This window comes from Somniosus microcephalus, chromosome 21, assembly GCF_052327205.1.
Source record: "Somniosus microcephalus isolate GS21.2 chromosome 21, FLI_Smic_1.0, whole genome shotgun sequence".
NCBI lineage: Eukaryota > Metazoa > Chordata > Chondrichthyes > Squaliformes > Somniosidae > Somniosus > Somniosus microcephalus.
Window position 1 is genome coordinate 38385728 of NC_141007.1, and position 22523 is coordinate 38408250.

Below are 22523 nucleotides of genomic sequence, written 5' to 3' on the forward strand. Positions count from 1 at the left end.
AAAGAGAGAGATAGAAGTTTTTATTACTTTAGGACTATTAGTACAGTAGAATAATGTATTGTAAATGTTAACATATTATAGAATCAGGTGCTTTGAATTATCATTCATTTTGAAATAGCACATTTTAAATACTGTTTGCACATAATCTTGATTATGCTGCATTACAGTATTGAGGTATTGTCAGAGGTGAAGTTTTTTTTGGATGAGACATTAAATCAAGGTCCTGATACCGTCTCGGGTGGATGTAAAAGATCCCATGGCTCTACCCGAAGAAGAGCAAGGGAGCTTTCCGGTGTTCTGGCCAACATTTATTTCTCCACTAACCACTCAAAAAAAACCATTTAATTGGTCATTTATCTTGTTTGTGAGATCTTGCTGTGTGCAAATTTTCTGCCGCATTTACAACAGTGACTATGGCCCGTATTTTCTGATCGGAGGCTTCCTGCGTGCGGAGGCCTCCGAACTGGAAAAAAATCTACGGACTTACCTGAGGGCTCCCGAGGTGCGTATACTTCCGTTCCTGGGCCTCTCCAAACTCGAAATGCGCAGGGCCCACGTATCCCAGAGGCGCATGCAGTTCGCAAACAGGAGAAGGGAACCTCCCTTCATACACTTGACAGATAGACCTGTCAAATATATGAATGGAGATCACCCCAAAAACACAGTAAAACATTAAATAATTTTTTTTTAAATCACATTTTTAAAATGAATTGAAATTACAATAAATTAAATATTTTAAACAAAAATTAAATTTTTTGAAAGAAATAATTAAAGTTTTTTACGGAGCTAAAAATAAACTTTTTTTAAAATTATAAATCAGTGAAAAAATTTTTTTTTTTACTTTTTTCAACTCTTATGCTGGTAAAAGTAGGCCTTAGGTGTAAGATTTCTAAGGGTTTTCTGCGGGCGGAGGTTCTCTAGAAAGCGGAACTATCCGCCCGCAAAGGCCCTTCTCCAGGGCAGGCGTCCGATCTGTCAAGAGCATTCGTATGCCTGAAACTGGCATTTCCGATGTCCCTACGGGTGTGTACACAGCCCGTACACACCTGAAGGCATCGGAATATACGGCCCATTATTTTATAAGTACTTCATTGGCTGTGTCGTGTTTTTCAATGCTTTGAGGTCATGAGAGGTGCTGTCAATGCAAGTTATTTTTTTAGGAATAGTGCAGAAAAGAAGACTTGCATTTATATAGTGCCTTTCATGACCACTAGACGTCCCAAAGCGCTTTACAGCCAATTAAGTACTTTTTTGAAGTGTAGTCACTGTTGTAATGTAGGAAACAGGGCAGCGAATTTGTACACAACAAGCTCCCACAAACAGCAATGTGATTAAAAGACCAGATAATCTGTTTTAGTGATGTTGATTGAGGGATAAATATTGGCTAGGACACTAGGGATAACTCCCTGTTCTTCTTCAAAATAGTGCCATAGGATTTTTTATGTCCACCTGAAAGGGAAGGCAGGGCCTTGGTTTAACGCTCCCTCAGCAGTGCACTGGAGTGTCGGCCTAGATTTTTGTGCTCAAGTCTCTTGGAGTGGGACTTGAACCCACAGCCTTCTGACTCAGATATGAGGGTGCTACCAACTGAGCCACAACTGACATTAGGCTAACTGAAGTATGAAATTTAATAGGGAAGAATATCACATGCTATTTGCAGAATCCCTTTGTGCATTGTCAAGTTGAACTCGTCACAATAATATCCAGGAAATGTGATAACACCTTTGAACTGAAGGAACTAAAATTGTATTTCATAGAATGGTTACAGCACAGAAGGAGGCCATTCAGCCCGTGCCGGCTCTCTGCAAAAGCACTTAAGCGCGTCCCACTCCCCGTCCTTTCTCCGTAGCCCTGCAATTTTTTTTCCTTCAGGTACTTATCCATTTCCCTTTTGAAAGCCACAATTGAATTTACCTCCACCGCCCTTTCAGGCAGTGCATTCCAGATCATAACCACTCGCTGCGTAAAGAATTTTTCCTCATGTCGCCTTTGGTCCTCTGCCAGTCATCTTAAATCTGTGTCCTCTGGTTCTCGACCTTTCTGCCAATGGGAACAGTTTCTCTCTACTCTTTCTAGACCCCTCATGATTTTGAACACCTCTATCAAATCTCCTCTCAACCTTCTCTGCTCTAAGGAGAACAACCCCAGCTTCTCCAGTCTATCCACATAACTGAGTCCCTCATCCCAGGAACCATTCTTCTAAATTTTTTCTGCTCCCTCTCTAAGGCCTTCACATCCTTCCTAAAGTGCATTTAGAGTAAGTTTTTCTCTTCCTCTTTCAGTTCTGTGTTTCCTATGAATATGGTCTGCTGGCTGGGATCTGTCAGTGCTACTCTTGATCTTCCCGCTTAGAAACGTGGCTTGTTTCCATCCAATTTTTGGGAGCATTTTCCTTCCTCCATGGGAAAATTGCCAGGCTTACATTCAATTCTTCAATATTGATTCTATAATAAAGCATTTTATAGCAACTGATCATTAATAAGAATGTTCTAGATCCTGTACCTCACTGTACACCACCAACCCTGGTAATGTCCTGAAGCTGGGGTTTTTTTTGTAGAGGAGAGAGTGGATGAGATGCTTTTGTGCTGTTTATTCCGTTCTCCTTTCCTGACAGCCTAGATCAGTAAACAGCTATGAGGTCTGTGCAATGGTATTTTGAAATCCCTCGCCCCTCTGGGTGATGCACGAGAGTGGTCCAGGTTGATTGTTCTAATTTTCTTTTCCTTAGCAATTTAAATTATTATTTTCAATGTCTTTCAATCTTTAAGGACAGTGAGCTATTATTATATTGATGAATACGCTGACCTGTGCTGAAATAGTGTGTCATGGCCCACTGCAGGGGTTACACTTTCACCCTCTCTCTCTCTCGATACTTTCCCCAAAGATACAGCCAAATTAAAATCAGAATTGTTGTTCTTCTTGGCAGTCCACAGCCAACCACTTAATGGCACAAAGGGCTGCATCATCCTATTAATCCAACTAGAATGATGCACCCTAACATAGGAAAGTTGCATATTTTCTTGTGTGTTTATATTTGAATGGGACAAACTGATTTTATTTTGTGTCCAAGCGGCTTGTTCGTGTTATGTGCCCAGCTGGATGTCAATGCTTATCACTGTTACATTTATTGAAGTTTTTGCATCAAATACAGGAAACTTTGTGCTATCCGGCACCGACGGGACCGAGCTATTGCCGTTCCCTCAAAACTGCCGGACAAACCAGCGCTAATGTTGAAACATAGAGATTTTGAGCTCTGTATCTGGCAACAAACCCTTAGCAACAGCTTCTAAACAGTCGGCCGTACCTTGCAAGCATCTCTGTAGCGTCTCTGTAGCTTAGCAACAGCTTCAGCGAGACCTTGCAGAGCTTGACTGTTGAGAAAAAAGCAACGAAAAGAAAAAAAAACTAACGAAACGGCTCCTGATTTTTGCCGGTGGCTCGAGCATTCCGGACAGTTAACCTCCGGATAACACAAAGTTTCCTGTACATGGTATTAGGTGAAGGAAAAAAATTCAGTCTTTTAGTTTCCAGAAAAATAATAATGTAAATTGCTTTCACCAAACTTAATGTACGGTGTGTTATCCCGAGTCCTGCTACTAACTCCTAATGCTGCTGATGTAGGGAGAATAGTGAGGGGCAGTGGACTAAAGAATATACAGGAAACTCTTTGGTATCTGGCACCGACGGGACCGGGATGGTGCCGGTTGATTAAAAATTCCGGATGACGGAGAGGGTTATCTACCAAGGCTATTTTTAACAAACAAAAATTAAAAAATCAAGAAATGTGCAGTATAGAATAATTGGGTACTCACCTACAGAATGTTGTGTTAAATGGATGGTGGAAGATGCTTGATTAAGTACAGTACTGCCAGTTGAGGGTAATCCATAACTCTTTAATTACTTAACAGTAAAGCAAAACTTATACAGTAAACGACTGTATACAGCGCGGGAGACTCGGACTTGGACTCAGCAACATTTCCGGTTATTGAGGTGTTGTTTTTGGAGTGAGAATTTTGCCGGTTAATGGAGAATTCCGGATATTTAGGTGCCGTTTAAACGAGAGTTTCCTGTACCTTGAAATTGGTTTGGCCATAATTTAGCACCATTTGCACTAAATTAGTCTCGCACAAAAGGTCACAAGGAAGGTTAATATGAGAAGTGAAAATGTTGCACTGGTGCGGTAAGGTATTTGGCGGTTGGGTTAAAGGTTTTGCATTTTTACACGCTCTTGTTTATAGTTTAGTGTTTAATAATTGAATATGTCAGACAGTGCCAGTTGGTGAAGGTCAAGGATGCAGCCTTTTGGTGTATTGATGTGCTAAGTCCCAAGTGGCAAAATTTAAATTTTTGCATGTGCTGTCTTATGGAAATTAGAAACTAGACAACGGAAAGGAGAACAATTTGGAGGATGAGTCAACTCTCTCGCACACCTCTCAGCAACCAGTTCATTGGCAGTGCTTGAGTGCTGGTTGTCTGCTGGCCCTCTCCAGCAGGACGTGGTTCAAGGAAACCTGAAGAGGGGCAAAAAAACAAATGCAACAAAATCATGGGGGACAGGGTGAGTGGGTTCTAGTTGGTACATTATGTCATAATTAGGGTTGCAAAATTCTGGGAATTTTTAAAAGAGGAAACTTTCCATGGGAATTTATGGGAATTTTGAGTTTTTTTTGCACACTGATGGTTTTTGTCTCTGACCCTTATATTATCTTTGTCGTCAAAATAGACATACTGTTCTATACAAATAAAAACAGGCTTTCAAAACTTTATTTAGGTTATCATTTTGAACTTTATTGAACCCCCACAAAAAGGACCCATCTAAAACAAAATTAAAAGAGCGTCAGCTTATTTAGCCTGTAATTTGTCCTTATTTTGTCCCTTTGCGTCTTCTACTCATGAGTCTTCTGAGTCTTCTACTCCTCATTGCTCCTCCTGATTCTCTGGCTCTGACGTGTCCATTTCCTCCTCTGTGTCAGTGTCTAGCTGTGTGGTGGACACTTCTGTATCTGGCTCAATAAGTTGTAGGTTCGCCCGGATAGCCACCAGTTTCTCCACTCTCTTGTTAGTCAGCCTATTGCGCACCTTTGTATGCGTATTCCCAAAAAGAGACCAGTTTCGTTCAGAGGCCGCTGATGAAGGTGGGATTTGGAGTATCACCGATGCAATAGGTGACAGGGCCTCAGATGCACAAAGTCCCTTCCACCAGGCATGTGCACTGATATGCTTGCATGATTCCCATATCCCATCCCCATTCCAAAGACCTTGCTTGGTAGAGAACTTTGCCAGACTTCCCAGAACTTTGCCCACATCCAGATTGAGATGGTGTGAGAGGGTAGAAATCACACTGTAAGCGCTGTTGATCTGTTCTCCAGAAAGTATTGGTCTCCCAACATGCTTTGGGTCCAGCATGTATGCTGCAGCATGAATCGGCTTGACACAAAATTCTTGACGCGTCTGTATGAATTGAACAATTGCCTTCTCCTCTGCTTTGAGTAGCAGGGATGTGGGTAGGGCAATGCTGATTTGTTCTTTTAAATCAGTAAAAAGCCTGAGAACATCTGACAAGACAGCGTCATCTCCTTCAATCTGAGCAATTGCAGATGCTACTGGTGAGAGTAGTTTAAGGCTGCTAACCACTCTCTCCCAAAACACATCATCCAGCAGTATTTTCTTGATGGTGGTTTCCATATCCCCAGACTGGGATATTGCCATTTCTTGCAGCGACTCCTTACCCTCCAGAAGGCTGTTGTACATTATGACAACACCACCCCATCTAGTGTTGTTGGGCAGCTTCAGTGTGGTGTTCTTGTTCTTTGTCATTTGCTTGGAGTTGTAGGTTGCTGCAACTACCTGTTTTCCCCTGACATACTTAACAACTTGCTTGGCTCTCTTGTACAGTGCTTCCATGGTTCTCCAACCCATGATGTCCTTGAGGAGCAGGTTAAGCCCATGAGCTGCGCACCCAATAGACGTAATATGAGGGTAGGCCTCCTCCACTTGAGCCCAAGCAGCCTTCATATTCGCAGCATTGTCAGTAACTACTGCAAAGACCTTTTGTGATCCAAGATCGTTGATGACCGCTTTCAGCTCATCAGCAATGTATGTGCCTGTGTGTCTGTTGTCCTTCGTGTCTGTGCTCTTGAAGAACACTGGGAGAGGAGTGGAGACGATGTAGTTTATGATGCCCTCCCCTCGTACATTTGACCACCCATCTGAGATAACTGCACCACAGTCTGCCATCGCTATCGTTTCTTTGAGCTTTCCTTGGACTCTGTTATACTCAGCCTCCAGCAAATAAGTAGACAAAGCATGTCTGGTGGGAGGACAGTATGCAGGGCGAATAACATTGAAAAATCTCTTCCAGTACACATTGGCTGTGAGCATGAGGGGTGAGCCTGTTGCATATACAGCTCGAGCAAGGCACTCATCTGCATTCTTCTGGCTATGGTTATCCATTGTATCAAAGAACCTTCCAAGTGGGCCAGGAGTTGCTGATGATAAGGAGCCTGATGCTGAATGAGAACCATCATCTTCTTGAATGGAAGCAGAGGAACTCTGGGCTGACTGCTGTGAGCTTTGAGTGAAGTTGTTGCATTTGGATAAATGCTGCTGCATCTTTGTGGTATTCTTTACATATGGCTTTCTACAGTGTTTGCACATGTACACAGTCTTTCCATCTTTAATGCCTGGGGTAAAATGCTTCCACACATCCGACGGTAAACGTGGCATTGTTCTATGCAGAGAAATAAAGGGCATTCATCTCTGTGTCGAACTGTGGTCGATCAGCACGATTGCAACAGGGTGAGTACATTTTTGCTGATGCTCCATGTGATGGAAGCATGACCTGTACACACACGACGCTACATCACCAATAGTGTATTATTTTGTATATTTTAAATTGAAGGACAACAGAGTTCAACAAGTAACTGGTTTATTTGGTATAAAGTCTGATTTACTTACTGCATCATCACAACATCAGCAGAAAACAAAATGACTTCCCTCAGGACCCCTAACCTGGATCTTAAAAAAACTATAGCAGCCTTACAGCTGCCTGCAGGCCAATCACAATTCGATATGCAAATATTACAAATAGAGGGAGCTAATCGCTCATCCAACCAATCAGGACACATTTGTTCACAGTCACACACAAAACTTGTAATTATTAAAACAAGCCAAGTAAGAAGATAAACATATATTGATTAAGAAATTCCTTAATAATTAAGATTCCATCTCTGTTAGTAATTTTAAGAGAGGACCTGTGGGGGGAAAAAAAAAGAAAGAAATACAAAAAAAACAATATTATGCTAGCATGTGCTTTTTTGGGCAAAATTCCCAAGCTAAACTTCCCGTGGAAAATTTCCGGAAATTTACCGGAAACTTTCCACCCCTTTGCAACCCTAGTCATAATGTATGCATTATCTGGGCTATGTTTTAGTCTTAGTGCACTGCAGTGAACCTTGAATTTTGGGAGGACGTTAGCAAAGGTACCCAGTTTGGAGTCTCAATGCAACTTGTTAATTCCTCTACATGCTTACTTCTGGAAAGTGCAGTTGTTTTGGCACTTCTGATGGCCTGTATAGTACTGGATGTCTAGACGATGGTTGAAGATAACTTTGTGAGTCAATGTGTACGTAATAGTTTGGCTTCTAATTTGCTGCTGTTTTAGTGACTCACTTTTGTGATTTCCAGCTGCCTGACGATTAATTTTATATTGGGTTTTCTTTGCAATTAAGTATGTCACAGAAAAACTAAGACTGAAAGCTTTCAGGCTACAGTAGAAAAAAAAAAGTCTAATAAATCGCGCTCTGCTCGCGACAGTGGCTGTGGAATAATGTGAACGATCCCACAATTGTTCTGTCAAAGTACCCTAGAAGCAGCTGGCTGCTATAACTTGGCTTTGACATGATAAGTGAACAGATTCGTTTGGATATTATGGTGTAATTTATGACTTAAAATCAAAGTTCTGCTTTGGTGCTGGAAATTTAAGGTGAATCGCAGGCTATGTAATCCATCTTTATTTCAGCATTTTTCTTTTATCTGAAAATGAGACATTAAATTAAGTAATCAATTGAGCAGTGAGGTGATTTGAAGGGAAGGAGAGAGACAGTACAGCAGAAAATGCTGTTATGTGCCACAGGAGAGATTAGTTAGGCCTGCTGTGAGGATGTAAATGAGGCCAAAATGTTAGGTGAGAAACACATAATATTAGCAGGGTGGGGCAGAATGAAAGCCACTGAGGCGAAGAAAAATTGCTTCCTATTGGCTGAGTTCATGCCTTACCAGAGAATCGTGAGCTCGTCTAATCCTGCCATCTGACTGCAGTGTTAGGGGCCAGAAAGTTAATCAGATGCAGCATCATATGGCTTCTTCGGCAGCACCTCCCAACCCCGCGACCTCTTCCACCTAGAAGGACAAGGGCAGCAGGCGCATGGGAACACCACCACCTCCAAGTTCCCCTCCCAAGTCACACACCATCCTGACTTGGCAATATATCGCCGATCCTTCATCATCGCTGGGGCAAAATCCTGGAACTCCCTCACTAACAGCACTGTGGGTGTACCTTCACCACAGGGACTGCAGCCATTCAAGAAGGCGGCTCACCACCACCTTCTCAAGGGCAATTAGGGATGGGCAATAAATGCTGGCCTTGCCAGCGATGCCCACATCCCGTGCACAAATGTATTAAAAAAAATATTGGGCTACCTCCTAAAATATCTTCAAACAAAAATAAACCTTCGTATTAAATCTGTGGGTCTCTCGCCTACCTTGTACAAAGACGTAAGGAGGCAAGATCAACCGCACCCCCCCCCCCCAAGGGAAAAATGGGAGAAAGATAAGGGAATATATAAATAACAGCAGGATGTAAAACTTCAGCACAATTTAAAATAACTATTATTTAATTTCAGTCAAAGTAGGTCATTTTGTTTTTTTATTACATCGTATTTACAGTACAGAAACAGGCCATTCGGCCTAATAGGCCAATGTCGGTGTTTATGCTCCACACGAGCGTCCTCCTATCCTACTTCATCTCACCCCATCAGCATTTCCTTCTATTCCTTTCTCCCCCACATGTTTATTTAGCTTCCCCTTAAAAGCATTTACGCTATGCACCTCATCTACTCCTTGTGATAGCGAGTTCCACATTCTAACTACTCTGTGTAAAGAAGTTTCTCCTGAATTCCCTATTGGATTTGCTAGTGACTATCTTATATTTATGGCCCCTAGCTCTGGTCTCCCCCGCAAGTGGAAACATCTTCTCTACGTCCACCCGATCAAACCCTTTCATAATCTTAAAGATCTCTATCTGCTCCCCCTTCAGTCTTCTCTTTCCTAGGGAAAAGAGCCCCAGCTTCAATCTGTCCTGATGGATATAACCTCTCAGTTGTGGTATCATTCTAGTAAATCTTTTTTGCATCTTCTCCAGTGCCTGTATATCCTTTTTATAATATGGAGACCAGAACTGTTCACAGTACTCCAAGTGTGGTCTAACCAAGGTTCGATACAAATTTAACATAACTTCTCTGCTTTTCTATTCTGTCCCTCTAGAAATGAACCCCAGTGCTTGGTTTACTTTTTATGGCCTTATTAACCTGCATTGCTACTTTTAGTGATTTGTGTATCTACCCCAGACCCCTCTGCTTTTTCTTCTGTTAGAATAGTGTCTGCCCTCGAGAAACCCTGCCAATGGCACCCCTTGAAATGACATTGCTTTCTCTTCTGTTGTCTTTTAGATGAGACATTAAACTGAGATCCTGCCTGGCCTTTCAGGTGCATATAAAATATTCCTTGGCACTATTTGAAGAAGAGCAGAGGACTTCTCCTGATGTCCTGGCCAACATTCATCCCTCGGCAACACCGCCAGAAACAAATTAATAAATCATTCATCGCCTTTGCTGCTTGTGGGACTTTGGCATGTGCAACATTGGCATTTGCTGACACACAGTGACGACACTTCAAAAATGAATTCCTTAGCTGTGAAGCGCTTTGAGCCATCCTGAGAATGTGATAACGGCACTTTATAAACTCATGCCCCTTTCTGAAGTCAGGCAACGGGAACAGCTGAGCATATTGTTCCTGTCCTAGTGTAATATGCTGCCAAGGAAATGGGACTAGACAGCAGTAAAATGGGAACTTGCAACTGCACCTTTCTGTACTAGCTCAGCTCCCAGTCATCATCGCAGCAATGCGATAATTTTCCCTTCTAAAGCCAATTTTTCCATAGTTTCTGGGTTGGAATCATTGGAGTTAGAGTTCCTGTATTAAATATTGCACTGCTAACAAATGATTCCTGGCAGGACAGCCCTTTCATTTCCCATATCACTCTTGAATGCCAGGTTTTCCAGCGTCCCAGTGTAATTGGGGCCAAGAGGCTACATCGGCACTCAGAATTAAGTACTGTATTTGTGGAGAGCTTCTGCTAAATATTTGTGTGGAGCATGAATAATGACAAAATTGATCGGCTGCATTTGTGAGATTCAAGACAAATCCCCTTTGAAATCTTTTTTGATGCGTTTGCATTAAAGCAAGCGCATCACTGTTCTGGAAAATTGAGTAAATTGTTGTTTAAGTGATTTTTTTTGGTGATAAATGTGCAGAACATTAAAGTAATGCATCAGTGGTCTAATGATTTGTGCGTTTTCTGTTAAAGGAAATTAGATGTAAATATCTTAATTGGTTACTTGAATTAATGTTTTCTTAGGTAAGGGAAATGCCTGAAATGGAAGATGGATTATCTTGTCTCACACACTGAATTAAATCACAGCGACCAAAATAGCATTTTTTTTGTGGTGGCCACAGATTATATATTTTTTTTTTTACACAGTACAAAACCAAATTATAACCATCTGTTTTCTGGCCAGTTCTTACTGCCATGCAATTATGTGCACTATTTTATATTTATTGTGGATAGGAGTGCCACAATTCTGTGGTCATCTTTTCTGAAATTATGCTCCTTACAACTTAACAGTCTTAAGAAAAAGGGTTCTGTTTAACTTTCAATTAACATTTTAAGTCAACATAGCCAAACGATAATTTTTTTGTGCAAAGCCCCATCAAGTATTAGGTAGTTTTAAAGAAATGCGTGTTTGTTGTTACATTGTTATTGCGACATCAGTTTAAAATCACACCACCTGTCTTAGTATCATGCATATTTGATTTGTAGAACAGTAATTCTATTAATTAGTGTTCATGGGCTGGGGATGCTAATCCTTGATTGGCTGTCACAGATGAATATGTGTGCAACTCATTGCATGAAAGAATATTCAGTAGGTGGTAGTGAACTGCAAGGCTATAATCCACTTACCACAGATCTAATAATCTCACACACGGGGTGGGGGGGGTGCCTTGAACATTAGCAGAATACAGCTGTACTGAACTTGTATCAGTGCCTAAAACTTGCTGCCCACTATTATTGCTCATTATTTCTTTTAAGGTTCATTTTCTGCTTATTTCAGTGAGGTGCATTGACCATAGTAGAGATGGTGTGATGTAGGTTACGTGGCAATAAGTATGGCATTGTATTCAATCAGCTCCTGTGGCACACTGGTGAATTATCAGCTTTTTTTCTTGACGATGGGCTTACAGGAATTAACTGGTACATTATTGTCATATTTGGGGATTTTGAGATGATAGTTGAAGTGCTAAAGGACTAGGCTTTGGCATTGTTTCCCTGAGCACTATAAACAAGTGTACGGGAGCCTCGTGGTTATAACTCTGGATTAGCAATCCCATCATGGCAGCTTGTGAAATTGAGTTCAGTAAATCTGGTAATTTGCGGGCTGGCACCAGAAAATAATCCTGAAAGCTGTAGATTGTTGTAAAAACCCAATTGGTTCACTAACGTCCTTCAGAGAAGCGGTGCAAAAGAGAGCAACTGCAATGATTGAGGGGATGGAGGGATTGGATTATGAAAAGCAATTATGCAAATTAAGCATGTTCTCTCTGAAAAAGAGAAGGTTCAGAGGTGATATAATTGCTGTTTTTAGGATTCTAAAGGGATTAAATAATGTAGACCATGACAAGCTATTTCACTTGTCCAGAACAGCAGAACTATAGAGCATGGCCTATGTTTGAAGGAGGGTAAATTCAAAACACATCTGCGAAAACAATATTTCAGTGTGTGAGTGGTCAATCTATGGAACAGGCTTCCTAGGAAGAAGGTGGAAGCAGTTAGTATTGATTCATTTTAAATTTTTCAGAGAATAACATTTTGGGATATAATGGGCTGGACTTTCATTCAGAAGTCGGGAAGGAGGCGGGACTACAGCTTTCGGGTTTTAGTCCCGCCTCCATCAACATCTGGCCAATCCACGCGATTTTCAATTGATTGACCTTGTTGAGCCCGCCCAGCGGGCTCAGCAGACCAATTAAGGGCCACCTGGCAACAGGTGACGTCACAGACTGAAATTTCATCTGTCAAGACGTGTTGACAGATGAAATATTAGTGTTTCACAGCTGTTTGAAGCTGTCAAACACTGACAGTCTTCTAACCTGAGTCCTTCTACGCAGACTCAGTTAGAAATCACGCCGGCACTGAAAGCTGCAGGCTGTCACTTTTGACAGTTCGCGGCCATTCTGCTTTCTGTGCCGGCTGAATGACGGACTCCTGAAGCCTAGAGGAAGGAAGGCTGTAAAGGTAAGTACAGGTAACTTAAACTTCTTTACACACTTTAGACACACCAAACACACTTACCTTTGCACTCATGCACCCATCACTCACCTGAACACCGACATCTCAACCCTTCCAAGTCCTTCAACCCGACGGCCCGCCTGCTCTAACCTGGCGTGGTTTGGAGCCGTCGGGAAACCCACACGAAACCCCTCAAAATAGGGATTAGGCTAAAAACTGCCTGTTAACTACCTGTTAACAGGCAGTTAATTGGCACTAATCCCTTCCCGCCTCGGGTCGGCGGGTCCCAGTGCGGGGCGGGTACCCGCCTCCTTTGAAACTTACGTGGAGGCGGGATGGTGTCGGGACCCCCGAATTCGGGATTTTTGCCCCCCGCACGCCTAAAAGCCCGCCTCACAGCACACTGAAAATCGACCCCAATGTGTGAGTAATTTGAGACATGACGTGGCAAGTGTCGCATGCTTGGGAAGAACAGGTGATTTTGGACCTATGGTGTCCAAAGCTCTTCCGTCATGTCTGGATCTGTTGTAGACTAATTGATAGGTTTTAATTGCTATGATGGGTCAATAACTCCATTATCATTGTATAATGCAACTACCAGGATGGTAGAAGGCGAACTAGATGAACCGTGGTCTTTTTTTTGTCTAGAAATTCCTATGTTCCTATGTAACCTGCCACCCTCTCCAGTCTGGCCTGCATGTGACTCCAGTCCCACACTACATGATTGACTCTTGATGTTTTCAGGGCAACTAGGGATGGGTAATAAGTACTGGCTTGCTAACATTGCCCACATCTTAAGAACAAATAGAAAATACGCAACTATCTTGGTAATCAATAAACACTTCATACCCATTGGAAAATCTCTGATCCCAGGTGTCTGAAGTAAAACCTCCCCTCAGATTATGAACAGAGCCAGATAAAAACAGGCAGAAATATTCACGGATCTTTCTGAAAGAGAAAGGGTGCGAGGGCAGGCTTTTGCCAGATGCAGAAGGTTCGAATGGAGGTGGAAAGCTGGAAATTATTTTAAGTCGAGTAGGACGACCTACTGATACATGGAAGCGTAGCATCTCATTATTTTGTATTATTACATGAAGACAAGTTGTACTGATTGATCTAAGTGAATTTGATTTCACTTTTGCAATGTATGTTCACTTTCTGTGAAATAAAGCAACTTAACAATTTGTATCTGGCCTTGCCGTACCAAATATATTCTTAGTCCGCCGTCGCAAAGATTGAGGTGGCACATGTGAAAGACATGGATATTCTGTTCAGATCACAAGGGAGAATTATTGTTCCATCCTTGGGTTGCACTATTGTATAGTTAGCTATTGGACAGTACAGGCACACACCCAAACGTCCAAAGATGTGCGGGTTAGGTTGATTGGCTATGATAAATTGACCCTCAGTGTTAGGGGGATTAAATACGTGGGGTTACGGGGATAGGGTGGGATATGTGTTGGTGTAGGGGTTACAGGGATCGGGTAGGATATGTGTCGGTGCAGGCTCGATGGGCCGAAATGGCCTCTATCTGCACTGTGGGGTTTCTGTGATTCTGTGTGATTCTGTAAGAGACTCAGGCTAGCTCAGGAATGACTAGTAACACTGTACCTGAGAGAATATCGAAAGCAAGACCTAAACTTGTAACAGTTATGTTCTAGAATTTTTTTCATTATGTTCCAGACTGTTTTTCTTGCTTCATTATGTTCCAGACTGTTTTTCTTGCTATGTGCCATTCATCTTCGTATTCATTGATGCAACACTGAGAATGAGAAACATTTGTACAAGATGATGGGCCTTTTGCAGATGAAAACCTTGTCTGTAGTTAGTTTGTCCAGTGGACTGGAAAAAGTGAGTGATTGAGTGTTCCCATTAAATGTTCACTTTCAATTGAGGTGGCCTGCTTGAATGATTGCAACATATCCTCTGCTTGATGTAACTGAGTCAACTGCAGAAAAAAAGTCTGCATTAAATGGTTTGTGTGTCTGAAATGGTGACCATACAAGGCAATAAATGGCTCCTCTATATTGAATAAATGATGAATCTACAAGATGAGTCATTTATTACCACAGGATTTTTAAAATAATGGCCTGGATTTTGCGGTCAGTGGTGAAGGAAAGGCACTCGCCGTTCATTACGCTTACAGCTGCCCACATACTTTTTGTGGACGTTTGAGCGACAACTTACGGTTACAAGAGATCTTTTTCAGTGCCGCCCTCTACAGGGGATCTGGGGCATGTATGAGCAGGGAAAGCAACAGCGTGCCTCTTCAACCAGTCAGGTTGAAGAATTCTCACTGAGATACACAGGTCGCAATTTCGCCAGCCGTGGCGAGTCCGGTGCAGCCAGAGTAGGTAGCGGCTTCAAACCCCGCTCCCGTCTTCATCCCGCCTCCTCCAAGTGATTTTGCCCTGATTGGGCTTGTTAAACCCGCTCTGTGAGGTTCCCGGCCAATTAATAGGAAGCGATCTAATGATGTAATCTGATGACACGTCATCAGCCGGTTTCCTTAAACGGGCCATGTCTGCATTCATTTTGACAGTTGTGCTGTCAGTGTTCTGCAGCATTGAGGTGCTGCAAACACTGACAAGCACTGCATAAAGGTGCATAGCTGCACCTTGGCTCTCCCATGACTCCCTCCATATGCCTGGCTGCAGTGGTGCAAACCTTTCAGTGATCTCAGTAGATCACGAAACATTACTGCAAAGCCACACTCAACCTCACCCTGCTGTGCTACTGATCACATCCCCATCACTCTGCCTTCCCTACCCTACTCCTGCACATCCTTCCTCACACTAACTTACCTTACACCTCCACCCATCCCTCTCTATCTACATTATCACTTCCTCATCTCACTAGCCACCCCTCACACTCACCCTCATCCTAGTCCAATCATTCATACTAACAACACACAAGGGTAGGCACTTGTGTGCTTTAGCCAATGTTCATGTAAAGTGTCTGTTAATGTGTTGTCAAGTAGTGAAATCTTTATTTTCAACACTTTGCCTTCTTGGACAGATTTGTGTGCACCTTTTGAAATGTCTTGGTGAGTTCCAGTGAATGAATGGTGAGACTTAACTCTCCCCACTCCCACCACCCCGCCCCGTCCAATGGCGATGAGTGTGAAAGGAATGGCTTGGACATTGTAGGAATGCTTTATGGTGTTGGTGTGGGGGGATGCCAACCTGGCGCATCATGTGGCAGCCAGGGTGTACAGCGTCAAGTGAAGTAAATCTGGCTATAGTGAGGCCATCCCTGGCCTCCCGGGCAGCAATGTGGTTGGGTACTGATGCCCTGTGTCCTGTGCAGCATCGGGTGATTACGGAGAAGATTGTTGGTGCTGCTGGTGTGCCTGGTGATGTTGTGTTGGGGCTGATTGTGGTGGGATTCTGAGGACCAAGGTGAGATTTTTTTCAAAGCACTGATGCTGCTGGAATAGATGGCAGCTGAAGTTGAGATGACAGAAGCGATCTGTCAATGGTGAGGCCCCATCTGCTCTCTCGGGTGAACGGATGTAAAAGATCCAATGGCACTATTCTGAAGCAGAGCAGGGAAGTTCTCCCCAGTGTACTGGCCAATATTTATCCCTCAATCAACATCACTAAAGCATATTATCTGGTCATTATCACATTGCTGCTTGTGGGAGCCTGCTGTGCGCAAATCGGCTGCCGCTTTTCCTACATTACAACAGTGACTACACTTCAAAAAGTACTCCATTGGCTGTAAAGCGCTTTGGGACGTCCAGTGGTCGTGAAAGGCACTATATAAATGCAAGTCTTTCTTTCAGTTTAGAAATTATATTGCAACACAGAGGATTCATTATACTAGAGAATTCATGGATGTATAACGTGTATCTCGGAATATTTGGTATAACAACAATAAACACTTGAATCTTTTGGTGTACGTGACTAAGTGGCTGCTGTGCACTAATAAATACATTGGCTTAAGGCCAATGGCTGTTTGTTTAATCTATAAAATAGATTAGAGAGATTAATCAGGGATCCTGAAGTTAAAAATAGTTATAAATTATAATGGTCCTAAAATTACTGTAATTATAGAAAGCTTCTTAGCTTTTAGGTAGTTCTCAAAGTTATCAGGAAACAAGTCCAGACTGGTAAACACACATGGTGAGGCGGTGGAGATGTTTCTGCTTTTATATTGGCTTTAGTGGGCTGCTGCCTTCCAACACTTGATCCTGTGCAGCTGGCACTCGACCCAAAGTAAATTTGCCACATTCATGGAGGCCAGCGTCTAGGAAGCCCTGTTTTTACCGGATCCTCCTGGCTGTCGGCATTTGCAAATCTGTCACGTTAACATTGGGATTACTGCCGGCTGTGTGGATCCTACACAGCAGGAGCCAGCGCCCGAGAACTCCAGTTAACCCACTGTGAAAGCAGCTGATAAATGGTCTCGGCCACCTTCAGTTCATGACATGCCTAAAGTGTGTCTGACAAAAGGAAACAGCGAGGCTGTGTGAAATATTACATGGCGAAAATCATACATTTTTGAGTGCTATGTATTCTCTGAACTTGAGTAAAAATCTGACTCCATATTCCCAGGAGTAGATTCTTGTGAATAAAAGGATAGCATGTTTTAACTCTTATTAAAGCTTTATTTGCTGCAGTTTCAACAGTTTGCTTTCTTTCCCCCTTCTCCTTAGGTCGGTTGGGTGTGTGTGTTTTCGAGACTCTTCAGAAAGTAACAATCATAAAGCAATTTCCAAAGATCATTGTCCATCATTACAGATCAGGCAATCACGAATTGCTCACATTTCAGCATTTTACCCTTCCCAAATGCCAGGTTAGTGAAAGCATCTTGAGCGTTTGTTGGTTCATATGTTTTTGGGACATGAATACGTGCGTCTTGAGCGCAATTTGCCCATGTTGGAAAGAAGGTAGCGTGCATGTTGGGGATAAAGCAAGTGGGAGGGATGTAAGGACAGTTTAATATCTCACCCAGTTTCCAAACTACTTTATACATTTTAATTGTGGTGTTTGTAGGATTCCTGTAGTACTGGATGGGAATATGTTGCCTGACCAGTAACTGAATGTTTTACTGTACCAGAAAGTCCCAGTTGTAACTAGCACCTGGTCAGAAAGTGAAGAAATGCAGGTCTCCCAAAGCTCGAAATAAAACAAGACTAAAGGCAGCAGTTTTCTGGAGAAAGTGACTTCTCTGTGTGGAAAATTCACACCCAATCTTGCCTTGGATAGTTAAAGTGTTACCTTCAATTTGAGTTTTTCAGGTCTCCCAGAAAAATCAACATTTCTTTAGCAATCCAAAGGAAATCATTCAGGGCAGGTTTCATGGACAGGCTCCCTCCTTTCTTGTGTTTTTAAAGAACCTCCTTTTCAGAGTTCCTTTCTCGAAAGGTTCCTCTACAGAGTCCAGAAGCAAGAGAACCTCATATTGTTTGTAAAGTTGAACTATGTTAACATCACTTTTATAGGCAAATCACAAACAGTGTTCTCTTTTTAACAGAACTCCCTTTTCCCGTTAGTGTTTCCATTCTGGGGTAGTACTAAACTGGTTCTCCACTGCTTGTAGGAAAGGGTTTTTGCATAGAAAAATTCTCCACCAGTTCTCTGTTTACTTGACTGTTGCTGACCAATGTGCCTGACACTTGTCACTGTTCCTCTCTGGATTCGTTCCTTACAACTTCAGTTTTAAAATGTGTTCACAATTTTAGTACGAACACAGAAAACGGTTCAGTTGCTTCCAACACAGAGCAAGCTCAGGAGTTTTTATTTGTCTGTTCCATTCCCGGCCTCTTGATTCCAGTTTGTATTTCCTTCCCTCCGCTCTGAGCCTTTTTCGTAGATCATAAATTAAAACACTGAAACTGTTGTGGTTCCTATGCCAATGAATGTGACTCTTCTGTAAATTAGGTGGAGCCAACCTTTCAAAGCTCAAGACCTAGAAAAAGAAACGGTACAATGACACAGAGCGTTACCTTATCAACAGAGAGAGCCCCTAGAATTCTGCAGCAACACAATGTAGATTCTGCTGTACGTTACCAAGTGGTCTGGATATATTTCATTATCTTAAGAACATAAGAACATAAGAAATAGGAGCAGGAATAGGCCACTTGGCCCCTCGAGCCTGCTCCGCCATTCAATAAGATCATGGCTGATCTTGGGCTCAAAGTCACTTCCCGGCCCGCTCCCCATAACCCTTCACTCCCTTATCTTGCAAAAATCTGTCTATCGCCACCTTAAATGTATTTAATGACCCAGCCTCCACAGCTCTCTGGGGCAGAGAATTCCACAGATTTACGACCCTCTTGAGAGAAGAAGTTCCTCCTCATCGTTCTAAAAGGGCGACCCTTTATTCTGAAACTATGCCCCCGAGTTCTAGATTTCCCCACAAGGGGAAACATCCTCTCTGCATCTACCTTGTCGAGCCCCCTCAGTTTCTTATGTTCCAATAAGATCACCTCTCATTCTTCTAAATTCTAATGAGGATAGGCCCAGCCTGCTCAACCTTTCCTCATAAGTCAACCCCCTCGTCTCTGGAATTAACCTAGTGAATCGTCTCTGAACTGCAGGAAATTGTAACAGCAAATTTCAGATGATGAGAAAAACAGCACAAACTTAGAAGACAGCACCTGAACTGTAATGTTACAGCCTGATGAGAGAGGATGAAGCAGGATGTGAAACTGAGACTTGGAACAGCTACATTTTTAAGTAACAATATATTTTAACAACTATATAACGTTGCATTGATAGTGGGGGAGGAACTTTCACCAAAAATTACTGCCCTTTAGGTTTTTGCCATTAAAATTTAGGGGAAACAAGTATTTCTATCAGTTCTTGCAGTAACAGCTGTGATTTTTACCCACACTGCTCTGTGGCTGTGAAACCGCCCTCGACTTTACATTGGTGCGGCACAAGGCCCAATCTTAACTGAAGATCAGGAACAAATAGTACTGGCCAGGTAACTGTAGCAGGAGACAATTTCTGTGCCACAGAATAAGGGAGCGCTGAGGTCCTGGCAATCGAGTATACAGTAGACTTACTGAAATTCTGACTGTAGCTACAACTAGTGCAAGTATACCATGCAAGAAATGTTGAAACCGCGCCCATCAATGGGATTTTAACATGCATTGTTTCCAACTGTTCTCATCCCTATTTCTGTATTTCTCTTTTCCTTCCTTTATTATTCCCCCTTCCTTTCTCATTTCTCTCGTTGCCATTCACCCCCTCTTGCTTCCCCCTCTCTCTTACCCTTTCTCTTTTGCACAGTTACCGGCAGTGCCTCTTTGTCTCACAGATCTGAGCAGCCCTTCTGTTCTGGGCTCTATTTACTGCTGCAGAGGCTGGTCGTGCGCTCAGCGTTTGTGCCTGTTGCAGTAGCAGCACTGTCGCTTCCTGTTTGCTCCTTTGCCGTGTTCCTGGCGGATTTACTATTTACTTTGCTAGGCTTCAGGAGGGGTTTATTGTTTAATAGCTGAGTTGTGTACCAGGTCTCCCGCTTTGAGCGTAAATGATTTAGTTTACATTGTGATTAATTTAAAATATTGGCTAGCCAGGTCAGAAGAGAAGTAAAGCTGACCGTTTTATTGTGGTTGCCTTTTTGTATTCTACATCTTTCATGTTGTGATTGAGTGCATGAACATACGCTGTATAAAGTATTCAAAGAATTGTATTTCAGTCACAGCTGATAAGATGCTGATTGGACTGCTCTTGCTATAAAAATCCTAACTGGGCAGTTGATAGTCACAGTAGTAATATAACTTTTACATCCATCAGCTTCATGCTTTTGTGCCAGAATTTTTCTGGTTGGCCAATGCATGTAAACAGATGATGGCTAATGCGACAACTGGGACTGACCAAGCCAGGAAAGTTCTTTTGGAAAAAAGTTATTTTGGTGACTGAATATTTTGGACACAGTCAGCAAACTGGCTACCTGATCACAACTCTAACTTGAAACACTGGCAGTTAATCCCTTTCTATTTAGACAGGAGAAGCAATATAGTGACTGTAAATTTCAGCAGGACTCTCCAACTTGTGAATACAATCTCTCCTTCAATAATCTGTTTAATGAAAATGTTAGAATATATGCGCCTTGTAATAACTAACATAAGAAGTAAGAGCAGGAGTAGGCCATACGGCCCCTCGCGCATGCTCCGCCAGTCGATAAGATCATGGCTGATCATCGACCTCAACTCCACTTTCCCGCCCGATCTCCATATCCCTTGATTCCCCGAGAGTCCAAAAATCTATCTATCTCAGCCTTGAATATACTCAAAGACTCAGCATCCACAGCCCTCTGGGGCAGAGAATTCCAAAGATTCACAACCTTCTGAGTGAAGAAATTCCTCCTCATCTCGGTCTTAAATGGGATACCCCTTATTCTGAGACTATGCCCCCTAGTTCTAGACACTCCAGCCAGGGGAAACAACCTCTCAGCATCTACCCTGTCAATCCCCTTCAGAATCTTGTATGTTTCAATGAGATCACCTCTCATTCTTCTAAACTCCAGAGATTATAGGCTCATTCTACACAATCTCTCATCATAGGACAACCCTCTCATCCCCGGAATCAATTTAGTGAATCTTTGTTGCACCACCTCCAAGGCAAGTATATCCTTCCTTAGATAAGGAGACCAACACTGTGCACAGTACGCCAGGTGTGGTCTCACCAAGGCCCTGTACAATTGTAGCAAGACTTCCTTACTCTTATATTCAATGGCATTACCATCGCCGAATCCCCCACCAACAACATCCTGGGGGTCACCATTAACCAGAAACTTAACTGGACCAGCCACATAAATACTGTGGCAACAAGAGCAGGTCAGAGACTAGGTATTCTGTGGCGAGTGTCTCACCTCCTGACTCCCCAAAGCCTTTCCACCATCTACAAGGCACAAGTAAGGAGTGTGATGGAATACTCTCCACTTGCCTGGATGAGTGCAGCTCCAACAACACTCAAGAAGCTCGACACCATCCAGGACAAAGTAGCCCGCTTGTTTGGCACCCCATCCACCACCTTAAACATTCACTCCCTCCACCACCGGCGTACCGTGGCTGCAGTGTGTACCATCTACAAGATGCACTGCAGTAACTCACCAAGGCTTCTTCGGCAGCACCTCCCAAACCCACGACCTCTTCCACCTAGAAGGACAAGGGCAGCAGGTGCATGGGAACACCACCACTTCCAAGTCACACACCATCCTGACTTAGAAGTATATCGCCGATCCTTCATCGTCACTGGGTCAAAATTCTGGAACTCCCTACCTAACAGCACTGTGGGAGTACCATCACCACACGGACTGCAGCGGTTCAAGAAGGCGGCCCACCACCACCTTCTCAAGGGCAACTAGGGATGGGCAATAAATGCTGGCCTAGCCAGCGACGCCCAGATCCCATAAACAAATAAATACTCCAACCCCCTTGCAATAAAGGCTAACATGCCATTTGTCTTCCTTATTGCTTGCTGTACCTGCATGCTAGCTTTCTGCGTTCTTTGCACGAGGACACCCAAATCTCTCTCTGCACCAACATGTGAAAGTTTCTCGCCATTTAAAAAATATTCTGTTTTTCTATTCTGCTGGGTATTTAAATTGGTAATTCTAAGTATATGATTAGACTTATCAAGTGTCAGCTTGGTATAATTGGTAGCTCTCCTGTCTGTAAGGCAAACGATTGCAGGTTCAAGTCCCTCCATGGCTTGAGCACATATTCTAGGGAAGTTCTCCAATGCAGTACTGGGGGAGTAATGCATTGTCAGAGGTCCTGTGCTTCGGGTGAGATATTAAAACAAGGACCCATCTGCCCGTTCAAATGGACATACAAGACCCCATGGCACTATTTTAGGAAGAGCAGGAATTTCTCCCAGTGACCTGGCCAGCATTCCTCCCTCAACTAACACCAGCAAAGAGATTAACTGGTCATCGA

At 42.9% G+C, this 22523-nt stretch overlaps 1 protein-coding gene across 2 annotated transcripts in view; it reads left to right on the plus strand.

The window, feature by feature from the left end:
* cox10 (cytochrome c oxidase assembly factor heme A:farnesyltransferase COX10) overlaps positions 1-22523 on the plus strand; it is a 136604-nt gene that overhangs the window by 1552 nt on the left and 112529 nt on the right. The window contains exons 2-3 of one of the 2 annotated variants that reach the window (XM_085963439.1): positions 14338-14480; positions 17286-17425. In XM_085963439.1, the coding sequence (XP_085819565.1) occupies positions 14414-14480; positions 17286-17425 (207 nt within the window). In that variant the 5' untranslated portion in view covers positions 14338-14413. The remainder of the gene's footprint in view (positions 1-14337; positions 14481-17285; positions 17426-22523) is intronic. The other variant, XM_085963438.1, reaches the window with a different exon arrangement.